The sequence below is a fragment of the Serinus canaria genome, chromosome 20 (genome assembly GCF_022539315.1).
Source record: "Serinus canaria isolate serCan28SL12 chromosome 20, serCan2020, whole genome shotgun sequence".
Taxonomy (NCBI): Eukaryota; Metazoa; Chordata; class Aves; order Passeriformes; family Fringillidae; genus Serinus; species Serinus canaria.
In genome coordinates, this window is record NC_066333.1 from 6,161,424 (window position 1) to 6,181,855 (window position 20,432).

General features: G+C 45.2%; 2 protein-coding genes across 6 annotated transcripts; one reads left to right on the top strand and one right to left on the bottom strand.

Moving 5' to 3' along the window:
- Positions 1 to 230: 230 nt before the first annotated feature.
- On the top strand, positions 231 to 8,399 carry SERINC3 (serine incorporator 3). Its single transcript, XM_009092977.4, has 10 exons — positions 231 to 394; positions 890 to 1,051; positions 1,511 to 1,704; positions 2,449 to 2,528; positions 3,218 to 3,355; positions 4,201 to 4,370; positions 5,088 to 5,178; positions 5,576 to 5,753; positions 6,558 to 6,785; positions 7,465 to 8,399. The coding sequence occupies exons 1-10, from the start codon at positions 356 to 358 to the stop codon at positions 7,601 to 7,603; spliced, it is 1,419 nt and encodes a 472-aa protein (XP_009091225.1). The 5' UTR covers positions 231 to 355; the 3' UTR covers positions 7,604 to 8,399.
- Positions 8,400 to 8,762: 363 nt separating this feature from the next.
- TTPAL (alpha tocopherol transfer protein like) lies at positions 8,763 to 17,998 on the bottom strand. Of its 5 annotated transcripts, none has more exons than XM_030231680.2 (5): positions 17,862 to 17,998; positions 16,170 to 16,622; positions 15,248 to 15,441; positions 13,359 to 13,469; positions 8,763 to 12,636 (listed from the first exon to the last, which is right to left on the bottom strand). In XM_030231680.2, exons 2-5 carry the CDS (start codon positions 16,606 to 16,608, stop codon positions 12,361 to 12,363), a joined length of 1,020 nt encoding a protein of 339 aa, XP_030087540.1. In that variant the 5' UTR covers positions 16,609 to 16,622; positions 17,862 to 17,998; the 3' UTR covers positions 8,763 to 12,360. The 5 variants fall into 5 exon arrangements, with proteins under 5 accessions (XP_030087540.1, XP_030087541.1, XP_030087538.1 ...); XM_030231681.2 differs by having other exon boundaries at positions 17,822 to 17,950; XM_030231678.2 differs by having other exon boundaries at positions 17,801 to 17,943.
- Between the last annotated feature and the right edge of the window lie 2,434 nt (positions 17,999 to 20,432).

The following is a 20,432-nucleotide window of genomic DNA, read 5'->3' on the forward strand; positions in this document are numbered from 1 at the left end:
GCGGGCAGCTATGGACCGGCTGCCGGGCTGCCCAGCGGCCTCGCTCATTGGCTGTCACGCTGTAGGGACCGCCCACTCACTGCCCGTTTGACCAATCAGCGTCCTCCCTTCCCCTCGGCGAAGGCGGAAGAAGTGTTGATAAACAACATCGCCCCGCCCCTGCCCTCGCCGACCCTTCAGCTCCGCCCCCTGGCGGGCGGCTGCATCGCGCCTTCTCATTGGCGAGTGGTCGTCCCCGCGGTGGGAAGAAGCCAATCAGCGGCGGCGGCGGCTCGGGGCGGAGCCCGTCTGGCACCGCCCCTGGCCGCGGGCTGTGGGCGGAAGCAGGAAGCGGGCGGAGGGCGGCGGCGGCGCCATGGGGGCCGTGCTGGGGGTCTGCTCGCTGGCCAGCTGGGTGAGTGCGGGGCTCCGCTCCCGCCCCGAACCCGTCCTTTGCACCCCGAACCTCCCCTTACGTTCCGGGGAGCGCGGCCAGCCCGGAGCGGCGCCTCCGCTGGCGACCCGGGTCGGGCCTGGCGTGGGGACCACGCTGAGTGCCCGCGGGCGCAGTCCCGGTTCCGCCGGAGCCCGGGCGGCTCCAGCCCCTCGGAGCGGAGCGGTGCCCGGCTGGATCCAGCCCTGTCTTTGCCGGGGCCCACCTGGCCGGAGCGGGTGGCTGGCGGACGGGGCCCGCTCTGGCGAGGCCCCAGGGGCAGCCCAGGCCGATAAACGCGGTTATCTCCGGGGTGTTCGCAAAGGCGCTGTCAAAAACGCCCATTAGCGCTTTATCTGTGCGGTCCGGGAGTGGAGTGTCGCTAAATGCAGTTCGGGTTTTCCCCTCGGTGTCGCCTAACGCGCAGGTGTCAGCTTCGAGGGGAATGCCCTTACTATTCCTGTCTCTGCCCTTCAGATTCCCTGTCTGTGCAGCGGTGCCTCGTGTTTGCTGTGCCGATGTTGCCCCAACAGCAAGAATTCGACAGTGACACGACTTATCTATGCCTTCCTCCTCCTCCTCAGTACTGCGCTTGCCTGCATTATGCTGGCACCAGGCATGGAAGAGCAGCTGAAAAAGGTATGAAGGGGGAAAATCTTTTTCTGACTGTTTTAAGTGCCATTACTTTTGCCAGTGGCTGTTGATTTTCTTTACTTGGAATGGATTATGTGAGATGCAGACACCCAAGTGTCCTTGTTCCTGACTTAAGAGGCTGCGTGTACTGAATGGCTTCTGGCTGAAACAGCAAATTCTGTGAATGTTCCTTTTTTAGTGCATGCCTGGTCTCTGAAATCTGACCGGACCTGGAGACTGTCAGTTGTTATCAGAGGCCTGCTGCTGGGGTATCTTAATCTTCCTGGGTGAAAAGTGTTGACATGGGGAGAGACAGATGATAATAAGGTCTGAGCACAAGGTCTTTTATTCTCTGCTCTCTCAGAAGTTTGTTGACTGAAAGCCTTGGCTGTTACAGGACTTAGAAAATGCAATTGCAAATGCAGACACGAATTCACAATGGAATGTGAATTTGTCTTTACCCAGATACCTGGATTTTGTGACGATGGGCTTCACACTCAGATCCCCCACTTGGAGGGCTTTGTCAGCTGTGATGTGTTTGTGGGGTACAGAGCTGTCTATCGTGTCAGCTTTGCCATGGCCGTGTTCTTCTTCCTCCTCTCCCTGCTCATGATAGAAGTGAAAACAAGCAATGACCCGAGAGCTTCCATACACAATGGGTATGTGTGAGCCAGCTGGCTGCCCTTCCAGCTGCTTTCCTCCTTCCAGCCTCTCTGCTGAACACAGTGGAAATTCCTTTTTGCATACACAGCTTCGGTTTTCTTTTGGACCCAGTACAGAGTAGTGCTCTGCTCTCCTTAAAAGCTCCCTGTTTATGTAAGATATTCAGTGTCCTGGTTGAGGGTGCCACTCTGAGATGGGGTAACCAAAAGGGCAGTGCTGTGTGTTTTCATAGAGATGTCAGATTGCAGCTAGTTTGTATGTCCAACCTTGTGCTGTCTCTGGCACTCCTTGGGTCATTCTCAAGGCCAGCCTGACTCAGCCAGCAGAAACTGGTTTCTGATTTCCAATTCCCTGATTTAACTGAGTTAGTTTTGGGCTAGATGACTGTATCATCATAGAGTCATTTGATTGGAAAGGGACCTTAGGAGAGCATAGAATCGTAAAATTACAGAATGGTTTGAGTTGGAAGAGACCTTAAGACCATCCACTTCCAACCCCCTGCCGTGGGCAGGGACACCTTCCACAAGACCAGGTGGCTCGGAGCCCCATCCAGGCCTGGCTTTGAGCATGTCCAGGGATAGAAAGTCCTCAGCCTCCCTGGTCAGCAGGATCATATGATCCAAAGCCCTGGCTGGAGCAGGACCAAGCTGCTTACAGACCATGTAGCACATGACTACTGTGTGTGAACTGACTGTGTGTGGAGTAAGACCAATATTTATGATTTCTATCTTCTTTTAAAGGTTCTGGTTCTTCAAAATAGCTGCCATCGTGGCTATCATGGTTGGAGCATTTTATATCCCTGAAGGGCCTTTCACAAGAGGTACAGTTAATGTTCATCATGGAATTCTGACTTGTATAAGCTCAAACCTTTTTACAGATTAATAGGCAATACTGAAAGTTCTTTTGTAGAAGATGCAGTTTCTGCCCATCTTTGTTGGAGTACCTTGGTCCATCCAGTATTTTGGTGACCAGCTGAAGTTACGGCAATAAGAAATCCCTTTTCAACCTAATAGGTTTTGGTTATTGATAATTTTCTACTTCATGAGACAGCCACTACTGAGCTGATCTTCTGACACTAGACTCAGAACACTGACAAATTCTGAATATTTCCCTAGAATCTCTGAAACATCTGTGTGGGAAACCTCTACTGTCTGGCCACATCAGAGGAACATGAAAGGGTTGTTGACCCTCAGAGAATTGTGGCATGATGGCACTCATGTACACAAAGCTGCCACATGTTAGATGTTGCCTCTTCCTGAAAGTGTGTTGGGGTAGACATTCCCATGCTCAGCTTGACCAGCATTGGCTGCATCCCTGAAGAGCTGGGACTCCTTCCATGCTCCTGTCAAATTGAGGCCAAAGTGATTAACAGCATCTGCACATCTAATTACAGTTTCAGGTTTTTTCATTATTTGTCTGCAGTGTAATTAGAAGCTTTTTTTGTTTTTAAAGAGATGTAACATCCACATGATGAAAGTTAACCTTTTTTTTTCTTGCACCCTTTTCTAGCTTGGTTTTGGATTGGTGTTTCTGGAGCCTTCTGCTTCATTCTTATCCAGTTGGTTCTACTTGTGGATTTTGCTCACTCTTGGAATGAGAGCTGGGTTGAGAAAATGGAAGAGGGGAATTCCAAATGCTGGTATGCAGGTAAGAATCTTAACCTGTAAAGGATTTGTTTGTACTGGCCAGTAGGCTGCAGAATATCATTTACTGGTTTGCAGACATACCTAGAACTAAACTGCACAGTGTCCCTGAGTCACAGCTGTAAACACCTGAAATTAATAGCAGCAATGTTTCCTTTTTCTTCTTCAATAAAATGTGAAATATTTTTGGCTTGTGAGTAGCACATCTGACAGTCCTAACAAACCACACTTGCCTGGTTTGCAGGGTGTGTGCAGAGCTCAGAGCCTGCTTCCCTTCAAACCTGAGCTCTGTTCTGCCCCTCCCCTGCTGTGTCCCCAGGAGCTCAGTTGTGTCTGTGACAGTGGCTGCTGTACCACGCTGAGTGTGCCTTGGTGCCTGCTCCCCAGCTGGCCACTAATTACAACGTGCTAATTGTTGTGGTTCTTAGCTCATAGCTAAGAATGCTGCAACACCATTTTGTAGCTTCTTACAGAGTGGAAACAAAAATGAGTGACCTCAAGCACAGGAATCCAGGGCAGGTAAATGTCCATGAGAAGTGTGCAAAAAGCACTCTCTCATTATGCCACTGTGGCCTGATACCAGTAAAACTAATTAAACTGCCCCTGAGAGACAAATCCTGTTCCCCTGATGGCAGCCCTGGCCTTTCTGTGAGCTATGCTGCATAGTGAGCCCAAGCAGAAATTTAGCCATACCTTACAAAAATGCAGTCTCCTAGTCTGGTTTTGTGACCCAGAGTGCCAGGTGAGGAAGAAAGAGTGTCTTATGCAGTGTTAGCTGGGCATTAAGCCATTTTAGATGTGTATATATGTGTATATGTATGTGTAATGTAAATTTTTTTTTTCCTCCAGCTCTGTTGTCCTGTACAAGCTTGTTCTATGCCTTGTCCCTGGTTTTTGTCATTCTCTTCTACGTTTTCTACACGAAGCCTGATGACTGCACTGAGAACAAGTTCTTCATAAGCTTTAACATGATCCTGTGCATTACTGTCTCCATTGTTTCTATCCTTCCAAAAGTTCAGGTATGACTTTTCTCTGCTCTTTTCTTCTGACATACCAAGCAGGGATGAAGTGAGAAGGATGTAGTAGCAGTTCAGTCAGACATAAGAACTTGGCTATCATAGCTCTGCTAGTTAGGAACTGGAAAAAATATCTTGCTCTGAAACCATTTTACTACATAGTAACACATTGCTGAAGAGAGGCTTTTTTGAGCTAACATGGTTTTGGACTTTGTTTCTATGTGGAGGACTGCTGGCATGGTTTTAGTGGTGGAGGCCCTAGCAGAACAGAGTAATCTGTTAGGGAGTAGCAAAGTAGCTGGAGATTTATTTGCTTAATACTGTGGCTTTGAAATTAGGGGTGAACTTGTTTAATATAAGAGAAAAATTGCATGTTACTTGATTCTGAACTGGTATTGTTTAAATCACATGCTAGATTCACATCTACAAAATTGTTTTAAAAGGTTGAGATTAACTCAGTAAAAGCCTGTAACTGAGTCTTAGGCACAAAAAGAAAAGGATTTGGTTTGCTTATTCTTTCTCTGAGTTGCTTTTTGCATAAATTATAGAACTCTAAGGAGTTTCTTCCAGTCTTTCAAACGTAGAACAAAGCCCAATACATTTCTACAGCAATGGTTTTCATGCTAGGAATAATTTCATCTGTGGCAGTGGGGTAAAACCATCCAACTCTAGGTAAAACTTGCCCTTTTGACCTTGGCTTGCTCTTCTGCTTTGGAACAGGAACATCAGCCTCGCTCTGGCCTCCTCCAGTCCTCTGTCATCACACTCTACACCATGTACCTCACTTGGGCAGCCATGTCCAATGAGCCTGGTAAGCAATACTCTGTCTTGAGTCACATATTGTGGTGTGAAAGCAGAAGTTGATGGTTATTACAGATCACTCTGTGGGAATTGCTGATCTGTTCAGATCAAATCCAGTGAGGCTGAAAACCTGACTTGACTGAAACCATCAAACTGCCTCTTTGCAGAACAAAACTGGAGTGTTGTAAGGGGGAAAAAGAAACAGTGTCAGGGCATTCTGGTGTTATTTATTTATTATAGCCTTGTCTAGCTCACTGGCAGGAAAATTATTGCAGGCAATTTATGCCTCAGGAGAATCGAAGAGATCAGCAGTTGAAGGGAATGAAAAATTGCAAGCTTACCTGTCATCTTTTCTTAGCTGAATGCTGGCAAAGCTCATCTCTCTTCTGCCTTGAAATCCCTTTCAGAAAGAACCTGTAACCCAAGTCTGCTGAACATCATCACCCAGATAGCTGCACCCACAGCTGTTCCAGCCAATGCCACTGTCCCACCTGCCACTCCTGCTCCACCCAAGTCCCTGCAGTGGTGGGATGCCCAGAGTGTTGTTGGACTGGTTATCTTTGTCCTGTGCCTCTTGTATTCCAGGTAGGATCTGCACTGCTATCCAGTGGTAAAGAACTGGGGTTTGCCTCCTTTGTTTAAATCTGGGTCTAGTGCAAAATGTACCTGCATTTATTCACATCCAGCTGCTGTCTCAGGCCTGAGGCCAGATGTGGCTCATAAACCTGTGTTTTGCTTTGTGCATGAGGATAAGCCTTGTAAGCCCAATCCAAATAACAGAACAACATGTTACGGATGATTGGAGGGATGGAGCACCTCTCCTATGGGGAAAGGCTGGAAGAACTGGGTTTGTTCAGTCTAGAGAAAGGAAGGCTTTGGGGTAACCTAATTGTGGCTTTCCAGTGTCTGAAGGGAGCCTACAAAGAACATAGAAAGAGACTTTTACAAGGACATGGATTAAAACTGCAAGACTAAGTTTAGATTAAATATTAGGGAAAAAAAATCCTTACTGTGAGGGTGATGAGGCACTGGAACGGTTGTTCGGAGAAGTTGTGGGTGCTCCATCCCTGAAGTGTTCAAGGCCAGGCTGGATGGAGCTGTGAGCAACTTGGTCTAGGTGTTAATGTGTGGATTGGAACCAGGTAATCTTTAGGGTTCCTTCCAAACCACTCCTTTCTATGATCTGGGACTAAGAATGCTGTTTAATTAAGTTAACAAAACCTTGGATAAAAACAGTCGGAGGAATTTCCTTATGCTTCCAGATGGATTTAAAAACATATTATTTGCTAGGCCCAGACATTCAGTGTGGCCCATTGCTTGCTCGATTATCAAACACAGCTGCCTGTGAAAGGAGCTGTTAACCAGGCCTCTCTTTGGGTTACACTGCAGCATCCGCTCCTCAAGTAACAGCCAGGTGAACAAGCTGACCCTGTCTGGCAGTGACACTGCTATCCTGGAGGACACTGTGGGGACAGGCAGTGGCACAGCCGAGGAGGGTGAGGTGCGCCGTGTCACGGACAACGAGAAGGATGGTGTCCAGTACAGCTACACTTTCTTCCACTTCATGCTCTTCCTCGCCTCTCTGTACATCATGATGACACTCACCAACTGGTACAGGTAAGAGCCAGAGGGGAGGTGGTGGGTTCTGTGTGGATAGGAGACTCACTCCTGCCAGGCAGGTGAAGGGGCTGTCCCTGTGCCAGCTGCAGTACAGCTGTGCCTTCTCAGTGTTACTGAATTGAGATGTGAGAAGGCAGCACAGCAGAACTTCAGAGCTGCAAGGGCAGAAAGTGTGGCTGCCATTCTTCAGCTAGAGGAGTAGCAGGAAGGATACACATGGAATTAGTTTCAGGTGGCCTCCTGCAAAGTTTGTTAGAAGCCAAACTTCTAAACTACTGTTAGTGGCTCTTCATACTGGGAAAGATGTGCAGGGACAGCCATATGTGCTGCTTGTCAGAGATGTGATTTCCTACATCTGTTGGAAACACTTGGACATGCCCTGTGCTGCTGCAGCTCAGAACCACTGCTCCCAGGACATTGTATGAATTAGCAAATACTTCCTTAAACAGCAGCACATCAGCATGGGCAAGCAGGCTTGAAAACTGGGTTCCAAGAACAACAGCCTGTGATGGAGCCACAGGAAACTGCTGGCTTAATTGTCTCACTGTGTTCTCAAAAAAGGGCCTTGCATTGGAGTGCTCCAAAGGATTACCCTCAGTTCAGATTAACATGAGAGGTACCAAGGAACAGGGGGAGGTGCTTTCTGTGTGTGCTAATGCACTTCTTTGCTTTTTAGCCCTGATGCAGATTTCAAAACCATGACAAGTAAATGGCCAGCCGTGTGGGTGAAGATTACCTCCAGCTGGGTTTGTCTGCTTCTCTATCTTTGGACCTTAGTGGCTCCTCTTGTCCTTACTAATAGAGACTTCAATTAAGTTCCTGCACCCGTCTGAGCTTACAAAAGTGGGGAACTCTTTGCTGACAGCCAAAATGTTCATTTATTGCTTTAGTTACTGTTTCTTATGTTGGTATTAAAATGCAGTTGGATAGACAGTTATATATTGCATAATGCTTGATGCAGCATCAAAATTATCAGTTATCTTTCTATTTTAACCTTTACCAGGGTTATCTTATTACTGCATTTTTAAAATTCACTACAGCTTTGCTGTCAAAGCACAAAATAAATTACCAATTCTGTCCAAAAGCCACAACCTTCTACTGAATAGAAGTTAACATTTAGTTAAATATGAAGTAATATATTTTAAAGAGCAATTATAATCAGCATAATGCACTACTCTGCTCATGCTTCAGTTTCTGGAAGTGTAAGCCATGCTGCTTGATTTCTACATTCCACTGCTAAAGTTTATTTACAGTAAGTTTATTTAAATTACTTAACTTTGTGTTGTGGCAAAAAGCACCCTTATTTCTCACCAAAAAAACAGCTCTGAAGTTGAAAAACTGGTTAACTCTTAATTCTTTTAAGACAAACTTGCCCATTTTAAGAGGCAGTTTCTATGGTAACTTCATTTTTAGGATGTTTGCCAAATAGAGTGATAAGTGTATGAGTAGCTTAATCAACTTTATGATTATGTTGGAAAATACAGCTTACTGATTGAGTGGTTTCAGTTGTCCAGTATGCTTAATAAAAGTAACATACACGGAATTATTATTATTGGCTCTAAGGCATTTGCACTGTAAATTCATTTGAATAAAGCAGACTAACTACTGAAAGTGGCCCAGCTCTGTTGAAGTGTTAAGAAGCAGCAGTTCCTTCTCCAGTGGAAAGTACCCCATGCAGTGCTCAGCTGCTGCAGTGTCCAGCTGGATGGGACTGGGGCTTTTCGCTGTGCACTAAACACTAAGTGACAGATTTTGTTGAAACAACCAGTATCTTCCCTGTGAGTCTGTGAGTGTCAAATCGTGTTCCTTGCTCAGTTCAAGTAGACTTCTGTTTCCAGCAGAAAGCAACACCTTTTGCTAATGCAGGGCTGTGGTGATTATGTGCAAATGTAGAACTTGTGTGTTGTTACTGAGCTTTACAGTAAAATATCCCAACATGACACAAGACAAACATACTGAAACTATCAAACGAGCAGCTGTTACAATGTGTTTAATCACCCAGTCATGCATCATAAACTTACACATTTTTGACAACTTTGTTTTTATAAAATGCAATATAAAAATAAATTTTATCAAAATAAGATGTACACTTAACCACCCAACACCTCTAGGCCCACATATAACAGAAAGCAAAATTAATAATTGAATAAGACAATGATTACCTGGAGCCAAAATGAGATTTAACAAAAATGATACTTCAGCCAGTTCCTGAAAATACCTCAGGGTTCATAACACCCATTTACAAGAGTATAAATTCAAGTACTTTTATGTACAGTTTGCAGCTACCTTTTGTGCCTCCTAATGCCAATGCAGTTCAAGTATCCTTCCTTATTATGGGTTGGATTTTGCAGGGATGGCTTATGTACTGGAAAAGGCATATATAAGCATGGAAAACAAAGTTATTTCAAGTGAGAAGAAGAAAAAAAAGTGGTTGTAGTGCTGTAAAAACAAGAAAACCAAACAACCCCCAAGCAAAAAAACTACCCCCTCCTGTAAGCTTTTCCTAGTTATTCTCTTTACTTGCAGATAAGGAGATGCTATACATGACACAAATGTTTATTTTCCAAACATGAGAAATTCTGGGAACAAACTGATGTCTTTGCTACTAATTGCTGAAGCTCAAAGAACATTCTCAGCTCTGTAGCCAGGCAGACATGAGCCAGAGCTGTGCTTTCTGTAAGACATGTCAAACACTGGTCAGAGAGGCTTCAGGGTTAGAGACACAGCTCAGTGAAGCTGCAATTCCTGCCTCAGTTCTAAAGCCAAGGAACAGCAAATTAGAAATAACAGGTGCCTGATAAAGCCTGGCTTAATTCAGCATCCTGACATCCACTGCCCAGAAGCCAGCTTTAAGGAAAAGAAATTTTGGAGGCACGAGACTGGCATGTTTCAGCATTGGCAGTTGTGGTGGTTTAACCCCAGCCAGCACCATGGCTGCTCACTCACCCAGGGCCACACCAACTCCTATGAAGAAAATTCAACCCCAGCCAAAACCAGCACAACCCTAGAACCTCACTTACTATGTTTAAATCATATTCTTTATTCTTAGTGAGCAGAGGAAAGAAGAGGGTGAGGTGGATCTAATCTGCCTACTTTTTAAGGCATGCAAGAAAATGTGAAAGCCTGAAAAAGAATGAGTTTTGTAGAGGTTCCTCAGCCTTCTGCTGAACACCACTGGATTTATTTATTTTTGAAGGACACTAAACTGAATTTTGAATATCCAGCCTCCCTCTCTAGTAGTTACATAAGGGGATGAAAGGAGCTGTTCCTGTAGTCACTATACCTCCACTTCTAACCCTGTAACACAATTAAGGAAGGATTATCAGTGAGGCTATCATCTCTAGGTAAAATGGTCCATTCTCGTTTTTTCAGTGGTACACTGTGACTGGAATTAAGAGGCACTAAAACAACACAGGCATCACTCTGTTCTAGCACTTCAGCAGTATGGGCAGCCACTTATCTGTCCAAGTCCTGGTGCTGTGTGCTACTGGCTTCTAGGTGGCAAAAAAGTGAATTAATTTCTGCAAAACAGCATATTCTGGTCACAAAGGAGGAGCTGCCTAGCAGTACTCTTCTACCTTAAGTAGATGAAAAGGGTAGTTGGTTTTTTTCCCTGCACTTAAGGTAATAGTTATCAAAGAGGAGTTAAAATTGACTTGTAAAGTAAGAAAAACAAGATGCTTTCACTGAGGAAAATTAATCTCTTCCCACCTTTAACCTACAACTGTTCATGTGATGAGTTTTCTGCTCCTACAGATTCTGAACTGCCACCGAGAAAAGAAAAAAAGCTTCATGGTTTTACCTCTTTTCAGAACCCAGTCTCTTTTACAATGTCAGGATGACAGGTATGGCATTTGCCACCCCTTAGTTCCAGGATGAGGTCTGCTGCCAGGTCAGGAAGTCATTACAGAAGTCTCATTTTGGCAGTGCAGTCATGCTGCAAGGGGGCTAAGAAGAAGAAAGACATTCAAAACAGAGTTTGGCACTTTGAAAAATGAATGTCTGAGATCCTCAAGATAATTTAGTTTTATATTTACAGAAATTTAACTGGTGCCTATAATCACATTTGGCACTAAATCAAGATTTCATCCAGAGAAAGTGCTCTAGTGATAAGTTCCCAATTAGAAGGGATGTTTTTTTCCACCAAATAGTGAATTATTTCACCTTGAAGTAACAGACTGTGCTTTCCTCATCCTCATGAGGTTTCCCATCTCCACACCATTATAGTGCAGAAAAATGTGTGCAAAGAGTGTGCTGAGAGTTAAGTCAAGACCATTAAATAAAATGAACTTGGGGAGTGGGAACAGCTTATTCAGACACAGGTATCTTACCCTGGTTTGACATCGTTAGTTCTGTCTCTAGACAAAGACCTAGAAGCACAGGCATACAAGTTATGGGTAAATATCACAGAGATTATTCAAGTCTAACTTCATACAGGAACATGACAACCAAAGACAAAAGAGGTCAACAAAGTTAAAAACCAAGTTGTAACATTTCACAGAAGAGCTGACAAGCACAGTGAACAAAATGCTACAATATCAGGAAATTTAAGAATGTGCTTTTAAAAAGCCTGTCTGCATTTGGTTTCACAGACTTAAAACTCAAATTCAGCCCAAAGTAACAAGCTAAAGCAGCACCTTGCTGTCTTACATGAAGTATTGCCTTCTATACATCACATGCCAACTGCTACAAAACCTCCTCACACATCCTGGGTATGAGGTACTTACCCAATTCCTTATCTCAACCAGAAAAGAACTGTCAATGTGGGAAAGTGGCTGACACAGCTTTCTTTTATTTGGTTCTGAACCTCATTATTTGAGGGTGTTGTCCAATCAAAAGCCTTAGTAAATGATCTGAAAACCTTGCTGTTTTCTGAAAATAAGATTGCATCTGCTGTATAAACCTTGGTATAGATGTTATGGTAGTTAATCCATCAGTCACAGTTCCTCCAACTGTGAAGAGATGATCTCCATACAGGTATTCATGAGTAAATTTTTGTTCTGTATTAATTTGAAAGAAATATTTACTGAGATATTTCAGAAACGCCAACTCACAATCTGAACCACGTGACAGAGGACAGGCCAAATTAGATTTCTATGATTTTAAGCAATCTTCACTACAGAATTATATTCTGCAGGGTTCAAAAGCCATTTTCTTTCTATCACCAGTCTTTCATTACTGGTGTTTGCAGAAGGGGAAGAGACCAGATAATCACAAAGCTCGTAAATCATCCTCACTTTTCACCTGTGTGGGGTGGGGACAAGAAATTGTCAAGCTTATCTATCTGCAATAATTTTTTCCTTTTATCATTAGAAAGAAGAGGCCAGTTTGCACCATTCACACAGAGGTTGATGAGCCTCAAGTCTTCTAGATAACTTGTGCTCTTTGCTTTTACCCTCCCCGAATTCTGCCCTGCCCCCATTGTGCCCTCTCCAGCTTCCTTTGGTTCTATAGTGTAAAGTGCCTCAGCAGTCTGTCCCAAAACTGCAGGTTTAGGAGTAAGGCAGAGTTCACAACATCACCTAGCAGAGCAGACCTTAACTGTGCTGGAAAACTTCCCTCCAGTGACTTGTTAGTAACAGTAATAGAGCTGAGGTTTCATCCCTCGCAGGGAATCATCACACTGCTTTTCATCAGCATCCCCACTCACTAGCAGGTCGTGGGGAGAGCTGTCACATGGCAGCACCAGCTCTGAGAAATCATGCAGGAAGTCCTCTTCAGAGGCCAGCAGCAGCTCATTCCAGGCAGAGATGTCCAGCTTGCCTGCAGTACCACCATACTCTTCAGGAAGGATCACTGGAGGAATGTTTTGGTGAAGGGAATTCAGATCACAGCCATGAAGAAAAAACTGAAGGAGAAAGCAAAAGAGCTTTAAAAGTGCACATCAAACACTTTGCAGCAAACTGCTGGAACAGTCAGCTAACAAGCTTATTTTGAGCTAAAGAACAACTTTAAGAAGTGATGTGTTCATGGGCAAGTGGCAGCACAGAACAGTGGGCAGGTGCAGTCAGACACACCAGTAAGAGAAGTCTTGAGACAAAATCCACACCTTGTGCAGATTAAATCCCAGCAAGAGAGACTTGACATGTGCCTGGGCTCAGGTTCCAGATTCAGTTAATTCCCAAGTTCACTCATGGGATTGAAAGTACTTATCCTTGTGGGAAAAAAAAAAATCATCCTTGGCAACCACAGTCCTGTGGAGAGGACACGTGTGCCACACAGGACCCTTGCATAAGGGAAAAGAGCAAGGAAGGGGCAACACAGTTTTCCTGTGACACCACCTCATGAACTAAGTGCTACTGGGGCCAAATAATTAACCACAGGGATAATGTCCTGGATACAGAGCAAATGAACTAAAGTTCCATATTAATATTTTGCCAGTATTGAGTTCCTCAAAGTTTCTGTCTCACAGAGAATTTTCCCAACAGGTTTTAAAACAGAAAGTAAAATGGCACCAATATTTTTCTAACTGTCAAGTATTATAATTTTTTCTTTCTTTTTTACTTAAGAGTGGCCAAACAAGGAACTTACAAACATTAATATTAATGTTAAAATCATATAGATCCTTACCCTGTTTGCAATCTTTTCCTTCAGAAAAGGCTTGATGATTGCAAAAATGCCTTTGAATATACGAGGCTCATTTATTATGTTAACAGCCTTTATTCGAATGGGGAATCCATCCTGAAGAGTAAAGAAGATTTTTATAATGCAGTTTAAAAAACATTTGCCATCTTTCTCTTTTTAAAATTTTCTGAGCCTGACTGCCAGCACAACCCACTGGCTTCCCAATTTTAATCTGAGGTACCAATATAAACCAATACAACAGAAATTCAACTTGTTACAGAGAGCTGTCCTAGGATGACATCTGTGAGCATAGAAACAAAATCAAGGGACAAGAAAACCATCAAAAAATACACTGCTGTCAGTAAATCCTCATTTCTAATGTTGATGTTTATCTCCCTTGACAAAAACACTTAGATTACCCCTGTCCTTTGGGTATTCCCAGCCTTGATAAGGATGCAGTCACAAAGTGATGTCTGCAGCTCCTGAGGAGTGCACCACACTCAGTGCCAGCCAGAGCATGCTGCTTCTAAAAGTGTGTCCAACAAGATTTGGTGCCCAAGACACTCTAAAGTGTGTTTTTATGTGAAGAAGGAATCAAATATCAGCAGGAAACACTGTTTCCCATACAGGCCAGTTTAAAACAACAGCTTATTATAGGATTTTTGCAGCAGAAATTTATTTTCAGAAATATTTTTCATAAGCTAAAGCTCATGATCAGCACTTAAGGACTCTGTGAGGTTTCTTTCCCCTGGAATGAGCTCTACATATACAAATCAGTCAGTGCTTGGAGTGAAAAGCAGACAAGGGACACTGCTGGAATATTTTTCTCCATAGGAGCATCAGTGAATTACCTCATCTTTACAGGAGCTGCAGCTCAGCAAGGTTGATGCAACACATTTATATTCCCCCATACCTTTATGTCTTTCCCCATGTCCAGCTATTGTTGTGTGAATATATTCCAGTAGGAACAGCAGGACACCCCTGGCTTTATTTGTACTAATTAAATATGGGTTTACAGTTAAATGATACATGTAGATCATAATGTAAAGGAGTGAGTTCTTATAAAGGCCTTCCTTAACTCAGCAGTCTCATCTCCTACACTCCCTTGACTCACCCTCTCCTTCCTGATCCCATGGATACAATAAAGGATGTAACCAGCTCAGGCCAGAGCAAAAGTAATGATGGAATGAACCCATTCAAGAGAAGTTTTCTCATCTCACTCCTCCAAGACTGTATCAACATCAAACGAAATCATCAGGCCTTCGACCACTTTGGCCAGGCTACTCCTGAGTTCTTTCCCTTCCCATTTTGTACAGCTTCAGTGTGTTTAAACCCTTGCTCTAACTTGCTCTCCAACACTTTCCTTCCACACATACAGGCAGAGCTGTTTTCATTATGTCTCTTGTGCTAAAGAAGCCTCTGCCTTCAGGGCATGGATGAAAATCCTCATCAAATCACACCCATTCAAAAGTCCTCTTAACATTTTTGCAGCAGCAGCCCTTTAGCTGGAACCTGCACTTGCCCCATGGCTGGCTCCATCTCAGCTCACAGGAACTATTTAAATTCAGGCCATTTCCTCACTGTCTCATCTCTAACTGTAATTCTCTGCTCTCTTTCTTCTTTACCACTACCTAGCAGAACTGCTTTTGTCTGTTCCAACTCAAAGTCTGCATTTCTAATGCAAATTTAGTTTTAGGTATGCAAAAGTCAAAAAAAAAGGGCAAGTGATGTAAGTTGGCTGTAAGGGTGTGAGAAACTGGTTGGGTAGAGACTTGTTTAATTCTGCTAGTGAAAGCCAAGATGATGACATTTGTAGTGACATAGTGAAGAACTCGACACATAGAAGCAGTCATTTACAATGCACAAGCTTATTTTCCCACCAGTTCAGGTCTTACCTGAAGAATTCCAATCACTTTTTTGGCTACAAAAGGACCAAAATGAGACGCCTTAGATAAGCTGACTCCTTTGTAGTCTGCCAGGATTACAATTCCATTCACCTGGGTCTCTTCGGACTGAATGAGTTTTTCTAAGGTTAAGTATATGGCACGAATGTTCTCAGTAATCGGATAATTACTGGGTGTCCATCTGTCTGAGGTTACAAGACAGGGATGGTAAGTTGGAGAGTGAAGATAAGCTAACAATACACATTCCAAAAAACTGATTTTCTGTTCTCCTGGACTCAAAAGTTACTCTGTATAGCCACAGTTCTAGTTCAGAGCAGCCTTTCTTAAACAAGAGGTAAATGGCAACTCATGTTTACTTCAGGGAGCAAAGGCAATGGTTTTAAGAACCCCGTTCTCCACCCAGCACAGTTCATTAAGAGCAGTTTCAGCTCAGAAAGAAGGCAGGTAAATGGAAAATAGGAAAATGAATGGAGAGAAATTTACAGCAAGCCTGGCAGCACCAAAAACACATGAAAGACTCTGATTATTTACACAGGAGTCAGAGCTATAGGTTTCTCTCTCTGCTTATTGTAAAAACAAATTATGAGCTTCTAAGGGTAGGCCAGCAGCCTTGTTTCAATTTGAGTGACTGCATAATAATTTTCCTTGAGAAATTACATTTCCTTGAAAATCTTCATCGACCCACCTCACTGCATTTTCATTTTGCCATGACCGCAGTTATTGCTGACATAGGAAAAGGACTTGGAATAATGCTGGCTAAGGACCAGCATGTCCCTTCCCCGGTCAGCTTTTCAAATTTGAGAGAGGCCACATACTCTGTGCAAGTCACCACTGCTCTCAGCAGAGCAGGGAACAGGCTTTTGGCCCAGACACACCTCGAGGACAGGGAACAGACACACTCAGGACGGAGTACCTGGGCGGATGCAGACGACGTGACGTCCCTGCGGGTCCCGGTGAGGCAGCACAGTGACAAAGCCTGACTCCAGGACAGGCTTTATTGCAGATGGCTTCAGGTTACTGAACACCTCTGGCCAGGTCCTCCTGCAGGTGTGGTAGTTCACCAGGAGCTGAAGCGCTCGATCGTAATCAAACTTCCTGGCTCGGAGGAACCTCAGCAAAAAAGCATCGTCCAGGCACGTCCCCAGGGAGGGATAGTCCTTGCACACCATATCCCTGAGGGCCTGCACGTCACGGAGCCTCCATTCAGGCTTCTCCTGGAGCTCCTCCCGGGCTTTGGTAACAAGATCAGGAGACAGGGTACAAACATACTTTGGCCGGTCTGGCAGGAGCTCATTGTCTGATGGAGACCCTGCTGATGGACTTGTCCTGGTGCAGTCGCTCTCTCCTGACATAATGCAGCAGGAATCTGTCAAAAAACAAGTGCTGCATGTGACAAACAAACCCACAGGCTTAAAACCACAGTGACTGTTTACATATTTATTATCTACTGTATCCCTCTGTTTCCTAACTGAAGGTGCTTCCTTTCCAAGAACCACAGTCAAGGCACAAGGTTTATTTTAATTCTCCTACCAGGATTAGAAAGTGCAAGTTACTCTAATCTCTTTATCCTACCTAGCAGGTAGAATGCTACCTTGGATGAAACCTTACCAACTCAAGTTAAAATAAAGAATTACACAACTTCACTCCTACGTCCAGTTGAAAACTCAAGCAAAGCAAACATCCCAGTTTGTCGTGATTCTCACATTTGGTCGAATTACACCCTCTTCTGAGAAGCTCCCCCACCTAAGCCCAGACAGCCAAGTGTTTTCCTTAGCTTCTCTGGCAAACACATGCACTTACCAACACCTCTGCCCAGGTGAATGCTTTGAGCTACTCGGGAGGAGGAGCACTCAGGAATATCAAAAATGGCTGCAGTGCACAGACTGGATGAGCAGGTAAGAAAACTGCAGACTCTTATGCCAGCACTGCATGGGTATTGAGGCTAGCTTAATGTAGTTTTAGCTTTTTAGTGTGATGTCAATATGTCTGACCTGGGAGATGGAATTCCAAATCCAGCCACAAGTGGACAGAGATGAGTAAAAATTAGAAAAATCACGAGCCTGCCATAATTCCTCTAGCTGGACCTGGGGATGGCAGTGAAACATGGCTTTGTTTTGCTGAGCTGTTGGCACTCCGTCACCCACAGCACATCACACCGCTCCTGGCGATCACACGGAACCACAGGGACACCTGCCACCATACCCGCCCTCCTCCTGCACTGACAGACCCTTCACTGCCTCGCTCCCACCTCCCCTTCCCCAGCTGCTCGGGACGGGCCCCGGGACCGCTCCCAGGGAGCGATGTACCCCCGGGGCACAACCTGGGCTGGGCAGCACCAACCCCGCCGGAGCGGGGCACAGGGGCCAGGAGGCTGCCAGGGACCGCAGCCCGCCCGTACCGGAGCTCCCGACCCTGCAGCCCCCGGGCCCGCAGCCCGCCCGTACCGGAGCTCCCGGCTCTGCAGCCCGCCCGTACCGGACCCTATAGTCCACCCGCATCGGAGCTGCCGGCTCCGCAGCTCTCGGCCCCGCAGCCCGCCCGTACCGGAGCTCCCAGACTCCGTACCCACCGGTACCGGAACTCTCGGCCTCACACCCGCCCGTACCGGAGCTCCCGCGGAGCAGCCGCGTCCCGGCCCCGCCGCCCCGGAACGGCCCCGGCCGCTCGGAAGTGACGCGCGGGCCGCGCCTGCGCCATGGCCCCGCGGCGGGCCCGCGGCCTCGGGAGGGGCCCGGGGCTCCGGCGGCGCCCGCGGCGCTGCGGCTCGGCCCGGGCCCGGAGTCCGGGCTGCCTCCGCGTCTGGCAGCTGCTCCGTGCAGCGAGAGGGGTCCGGAGACGCACCCCGAAGGGACATCTGTCCTTCAGTGCCACCTCATCCTCTGCGACAACGACAGCTGCTGCCTCCAGCCGAAGGCAGAATTTTATATTCTATAAATATACAGATACATGTATACCTATCTATATATGCATATATAGACATACATACATACATACATACATACATACATATACACGCAAATATATGTAAATAATACGTATATTTTATAAAACATATAACTACATTTTACACTTGTAAAATACGTTTTATATGTATAGAATATATTGTGTATAAAAATATTTTTATTATGCATATATGTGTATATATATATATACATATGTATATATACACATATAAATACACTTGCATGTACACTTACGTGTACATATGGATATATGTATGTGTGTATATAATATTGTTATATAATATATGTAATTATATAACACAGCAATTATATTTACATATATAATCTACAGATTGCATAATATTTATATATAATATATAATCACATATTTAAAAATACATTTTATTTTTACATATATACACAGACACATACATATATAAAAACAAATATATCCTATATATTTTCTATACAAATCTGTATCCCAGGGCCTCTCCCTGCCAGCCTGAGCTGGTGTGGGATCACTGACCAGAGCTAGGGCAGCCTCAATGCAGGCTCCAAGCAAGCACAGCTGGATGGAAACAGGGCCCGAGAGATGTCCCGACTGTATCTTGGATTTAAACCACAACAGAAGGACTAAATGTTAATAAAAGGAGAATTTGGGGGTAGTTTGGCTTTGGCTTGCTTTTTGACAGGACAGAAAACTACATTATCCCCCAGGAGGTGATGCCTGGCCTGTCTGCATGGAATTTGTAATAAAAAAGCTGGTCCCTCCCGGGTTTGCTGCATTACAGAGGGCTCACGGGGAGCGCTGGGGAGGGAAATGCCGCGTTTAACTGCGGAGCTGAAGGGACAGAGAGGCTGCCTGCAAAGGGCTCAGCATCCTGCAGGGTCCCTGGGGCGCGGTGGTTCCTCTCCTCTCTCTCTGCAAGCCGCGTTCTCAGCCAGGAGAGGGAGTCGAGGATAGCTGGACAAAGAGTGGGAGCCCCAGGAGCCCACAGTGGGAACCAGGACCCTTCTGCAGCATACGAGGTTCAGCTCTCATTTGTTTCTCTGCCAAGGGTTCACCCTTCCGAAACAGAAACCGTTTCAGTGGCGCTGTAGCTGGTAAGAGGGATGCCAGCATGGAAACAAATGGAGTGTGTCACCGGTGTCACCTGCAGAGAGCTGTTCCAGAAAAGGGGAGCACGTTCATTCCAGACCTGCGTGCAACCTGGCAAGCTGGGTCTAGTCTGGATCTGAGTAGACTGGACCTGTCTGTGATGTTGCTCCATGCCCTTTCCAGTAGATTTGTGGGATAAATGAAGTCGGGAGGGACCTCAGGAGGATAAGAGATTTTGCATTGCTGCCATTTGCATTCATACAGCTCCTGGGCACAGAGACCTGCTCCTCCTGCACAGACACAAGTGTGACAGAAGCAGCCAGGTGGGCCCTGGAGTCCCAGGTGTGTGCTGTGGACATGGACCTGTGGCCTCCCAGCTGAAAGAGGATGACAGAATTTCCTGGATCACCTGATCCACCTAATTGCTGATCTGAGAAAAGGCCTCAAAACACCAAACAGCTGGGAAGTACTGGAGCTGCAAACAGGAATTTATGCTAAAGGTTGCAAAATCTGCTTGGAATTTGCACCTCTCAGACAAGGGAGGAAAATTTAGCAGGGAGGTGACAGTTCCAGTCCTGACTGGTTAATGGCTGCTGCAACAGGGTGTTAGGAGTGAGCAGGGATGTTTGAAAGGAGTAGTAATGTGAATGAAGCTCTGTTTTGGGGAACGAGAAGGGCAGGAAATAAGGGAGAATCAGGAACAATAAATTGAGAGATATGAACAATGAAATAAAAATAAGAGCAAGAGCCTTAGGCAGGTGAGAGAGAGTGATGAAGGAAAGTAGACCTGAGGGTACTGCACAGTGAGGAAGAGCTGGGAGTGGAATATAATCTGGGGATTGTCCCCAAATGAAGTGACTGCCTTACCTCAGCTTTTTTAATGTGGAGAATGTTGAACTCATGGAGAGCAGTGGGTGCTGAATGGAAGTGAGGGGGTTCAAACATCAAGCCAAGGTGTTGGGGGAGTTTGAAAATACTGGCACAGGAAATCACAGGAACTGTACCAAGAGCTTCTGTAATTTACTCTTCCTGGTGCTGGCATCCTGTGACTAGAAACCAGTAAAGGCAGAATCTGTCTATAAGGAAGTAAAAGCTAAAATCTGAAAACAAACATCTAGGAACTGACAGTCCCAGG

What these genes read in the sequence shown, in the direction of transcription:
- SERINC3 (XM_009092977.4), top strand. Translation starts at nt 356, where the DNA reads ATGGGGGCCGTGCTGGGGGTCTGCTCGCTGGCCAGCTGG. An exon ending in AGAGCTTCCATACACAATGG is followed by an intron (nt 1,705 to 2,448) that starts GTATGTGTGAGC and finishes CTTCTTTTAAAG; the next exon opens with GTTCTGGTTCTTCAAAATAG. An exon ending in TGAAGGGCCTTTCACAAGAG is followed by an intron (nt 2,529 to 3,217) that starts GTACAGTTAATG and finishes ACCCTTTTCTAG; the next exon opens with CTTGGTTTTGGATTGGTGTT.
- TTPAL (XM_030231680.2), bottom strand. Translation starts at nt 16,608, where the DNA reads ATGTCAGGAGAGAGCGACTGCACCAGGACAAGTCCATCAGCAGGGTCT. An exon ending in AAGTGATTGGAATTCTTCAG is followed by an intron (nt 13,470 to 15,247) that starts GTAAGACCTGAA and finishes TTTACTCTTCAG; the next exon opens with GATGGATTCCCCATTCGAAT. An exon ending in AGGAAAAGATTGCAAACAGG is followed by an intron (nt 12,637 to 13,358) that starts GTAAGGATCTAT and finishes TTTCTCCTTCAG; the next exon opens with TTTTTTCTTCATGGCTGTGA.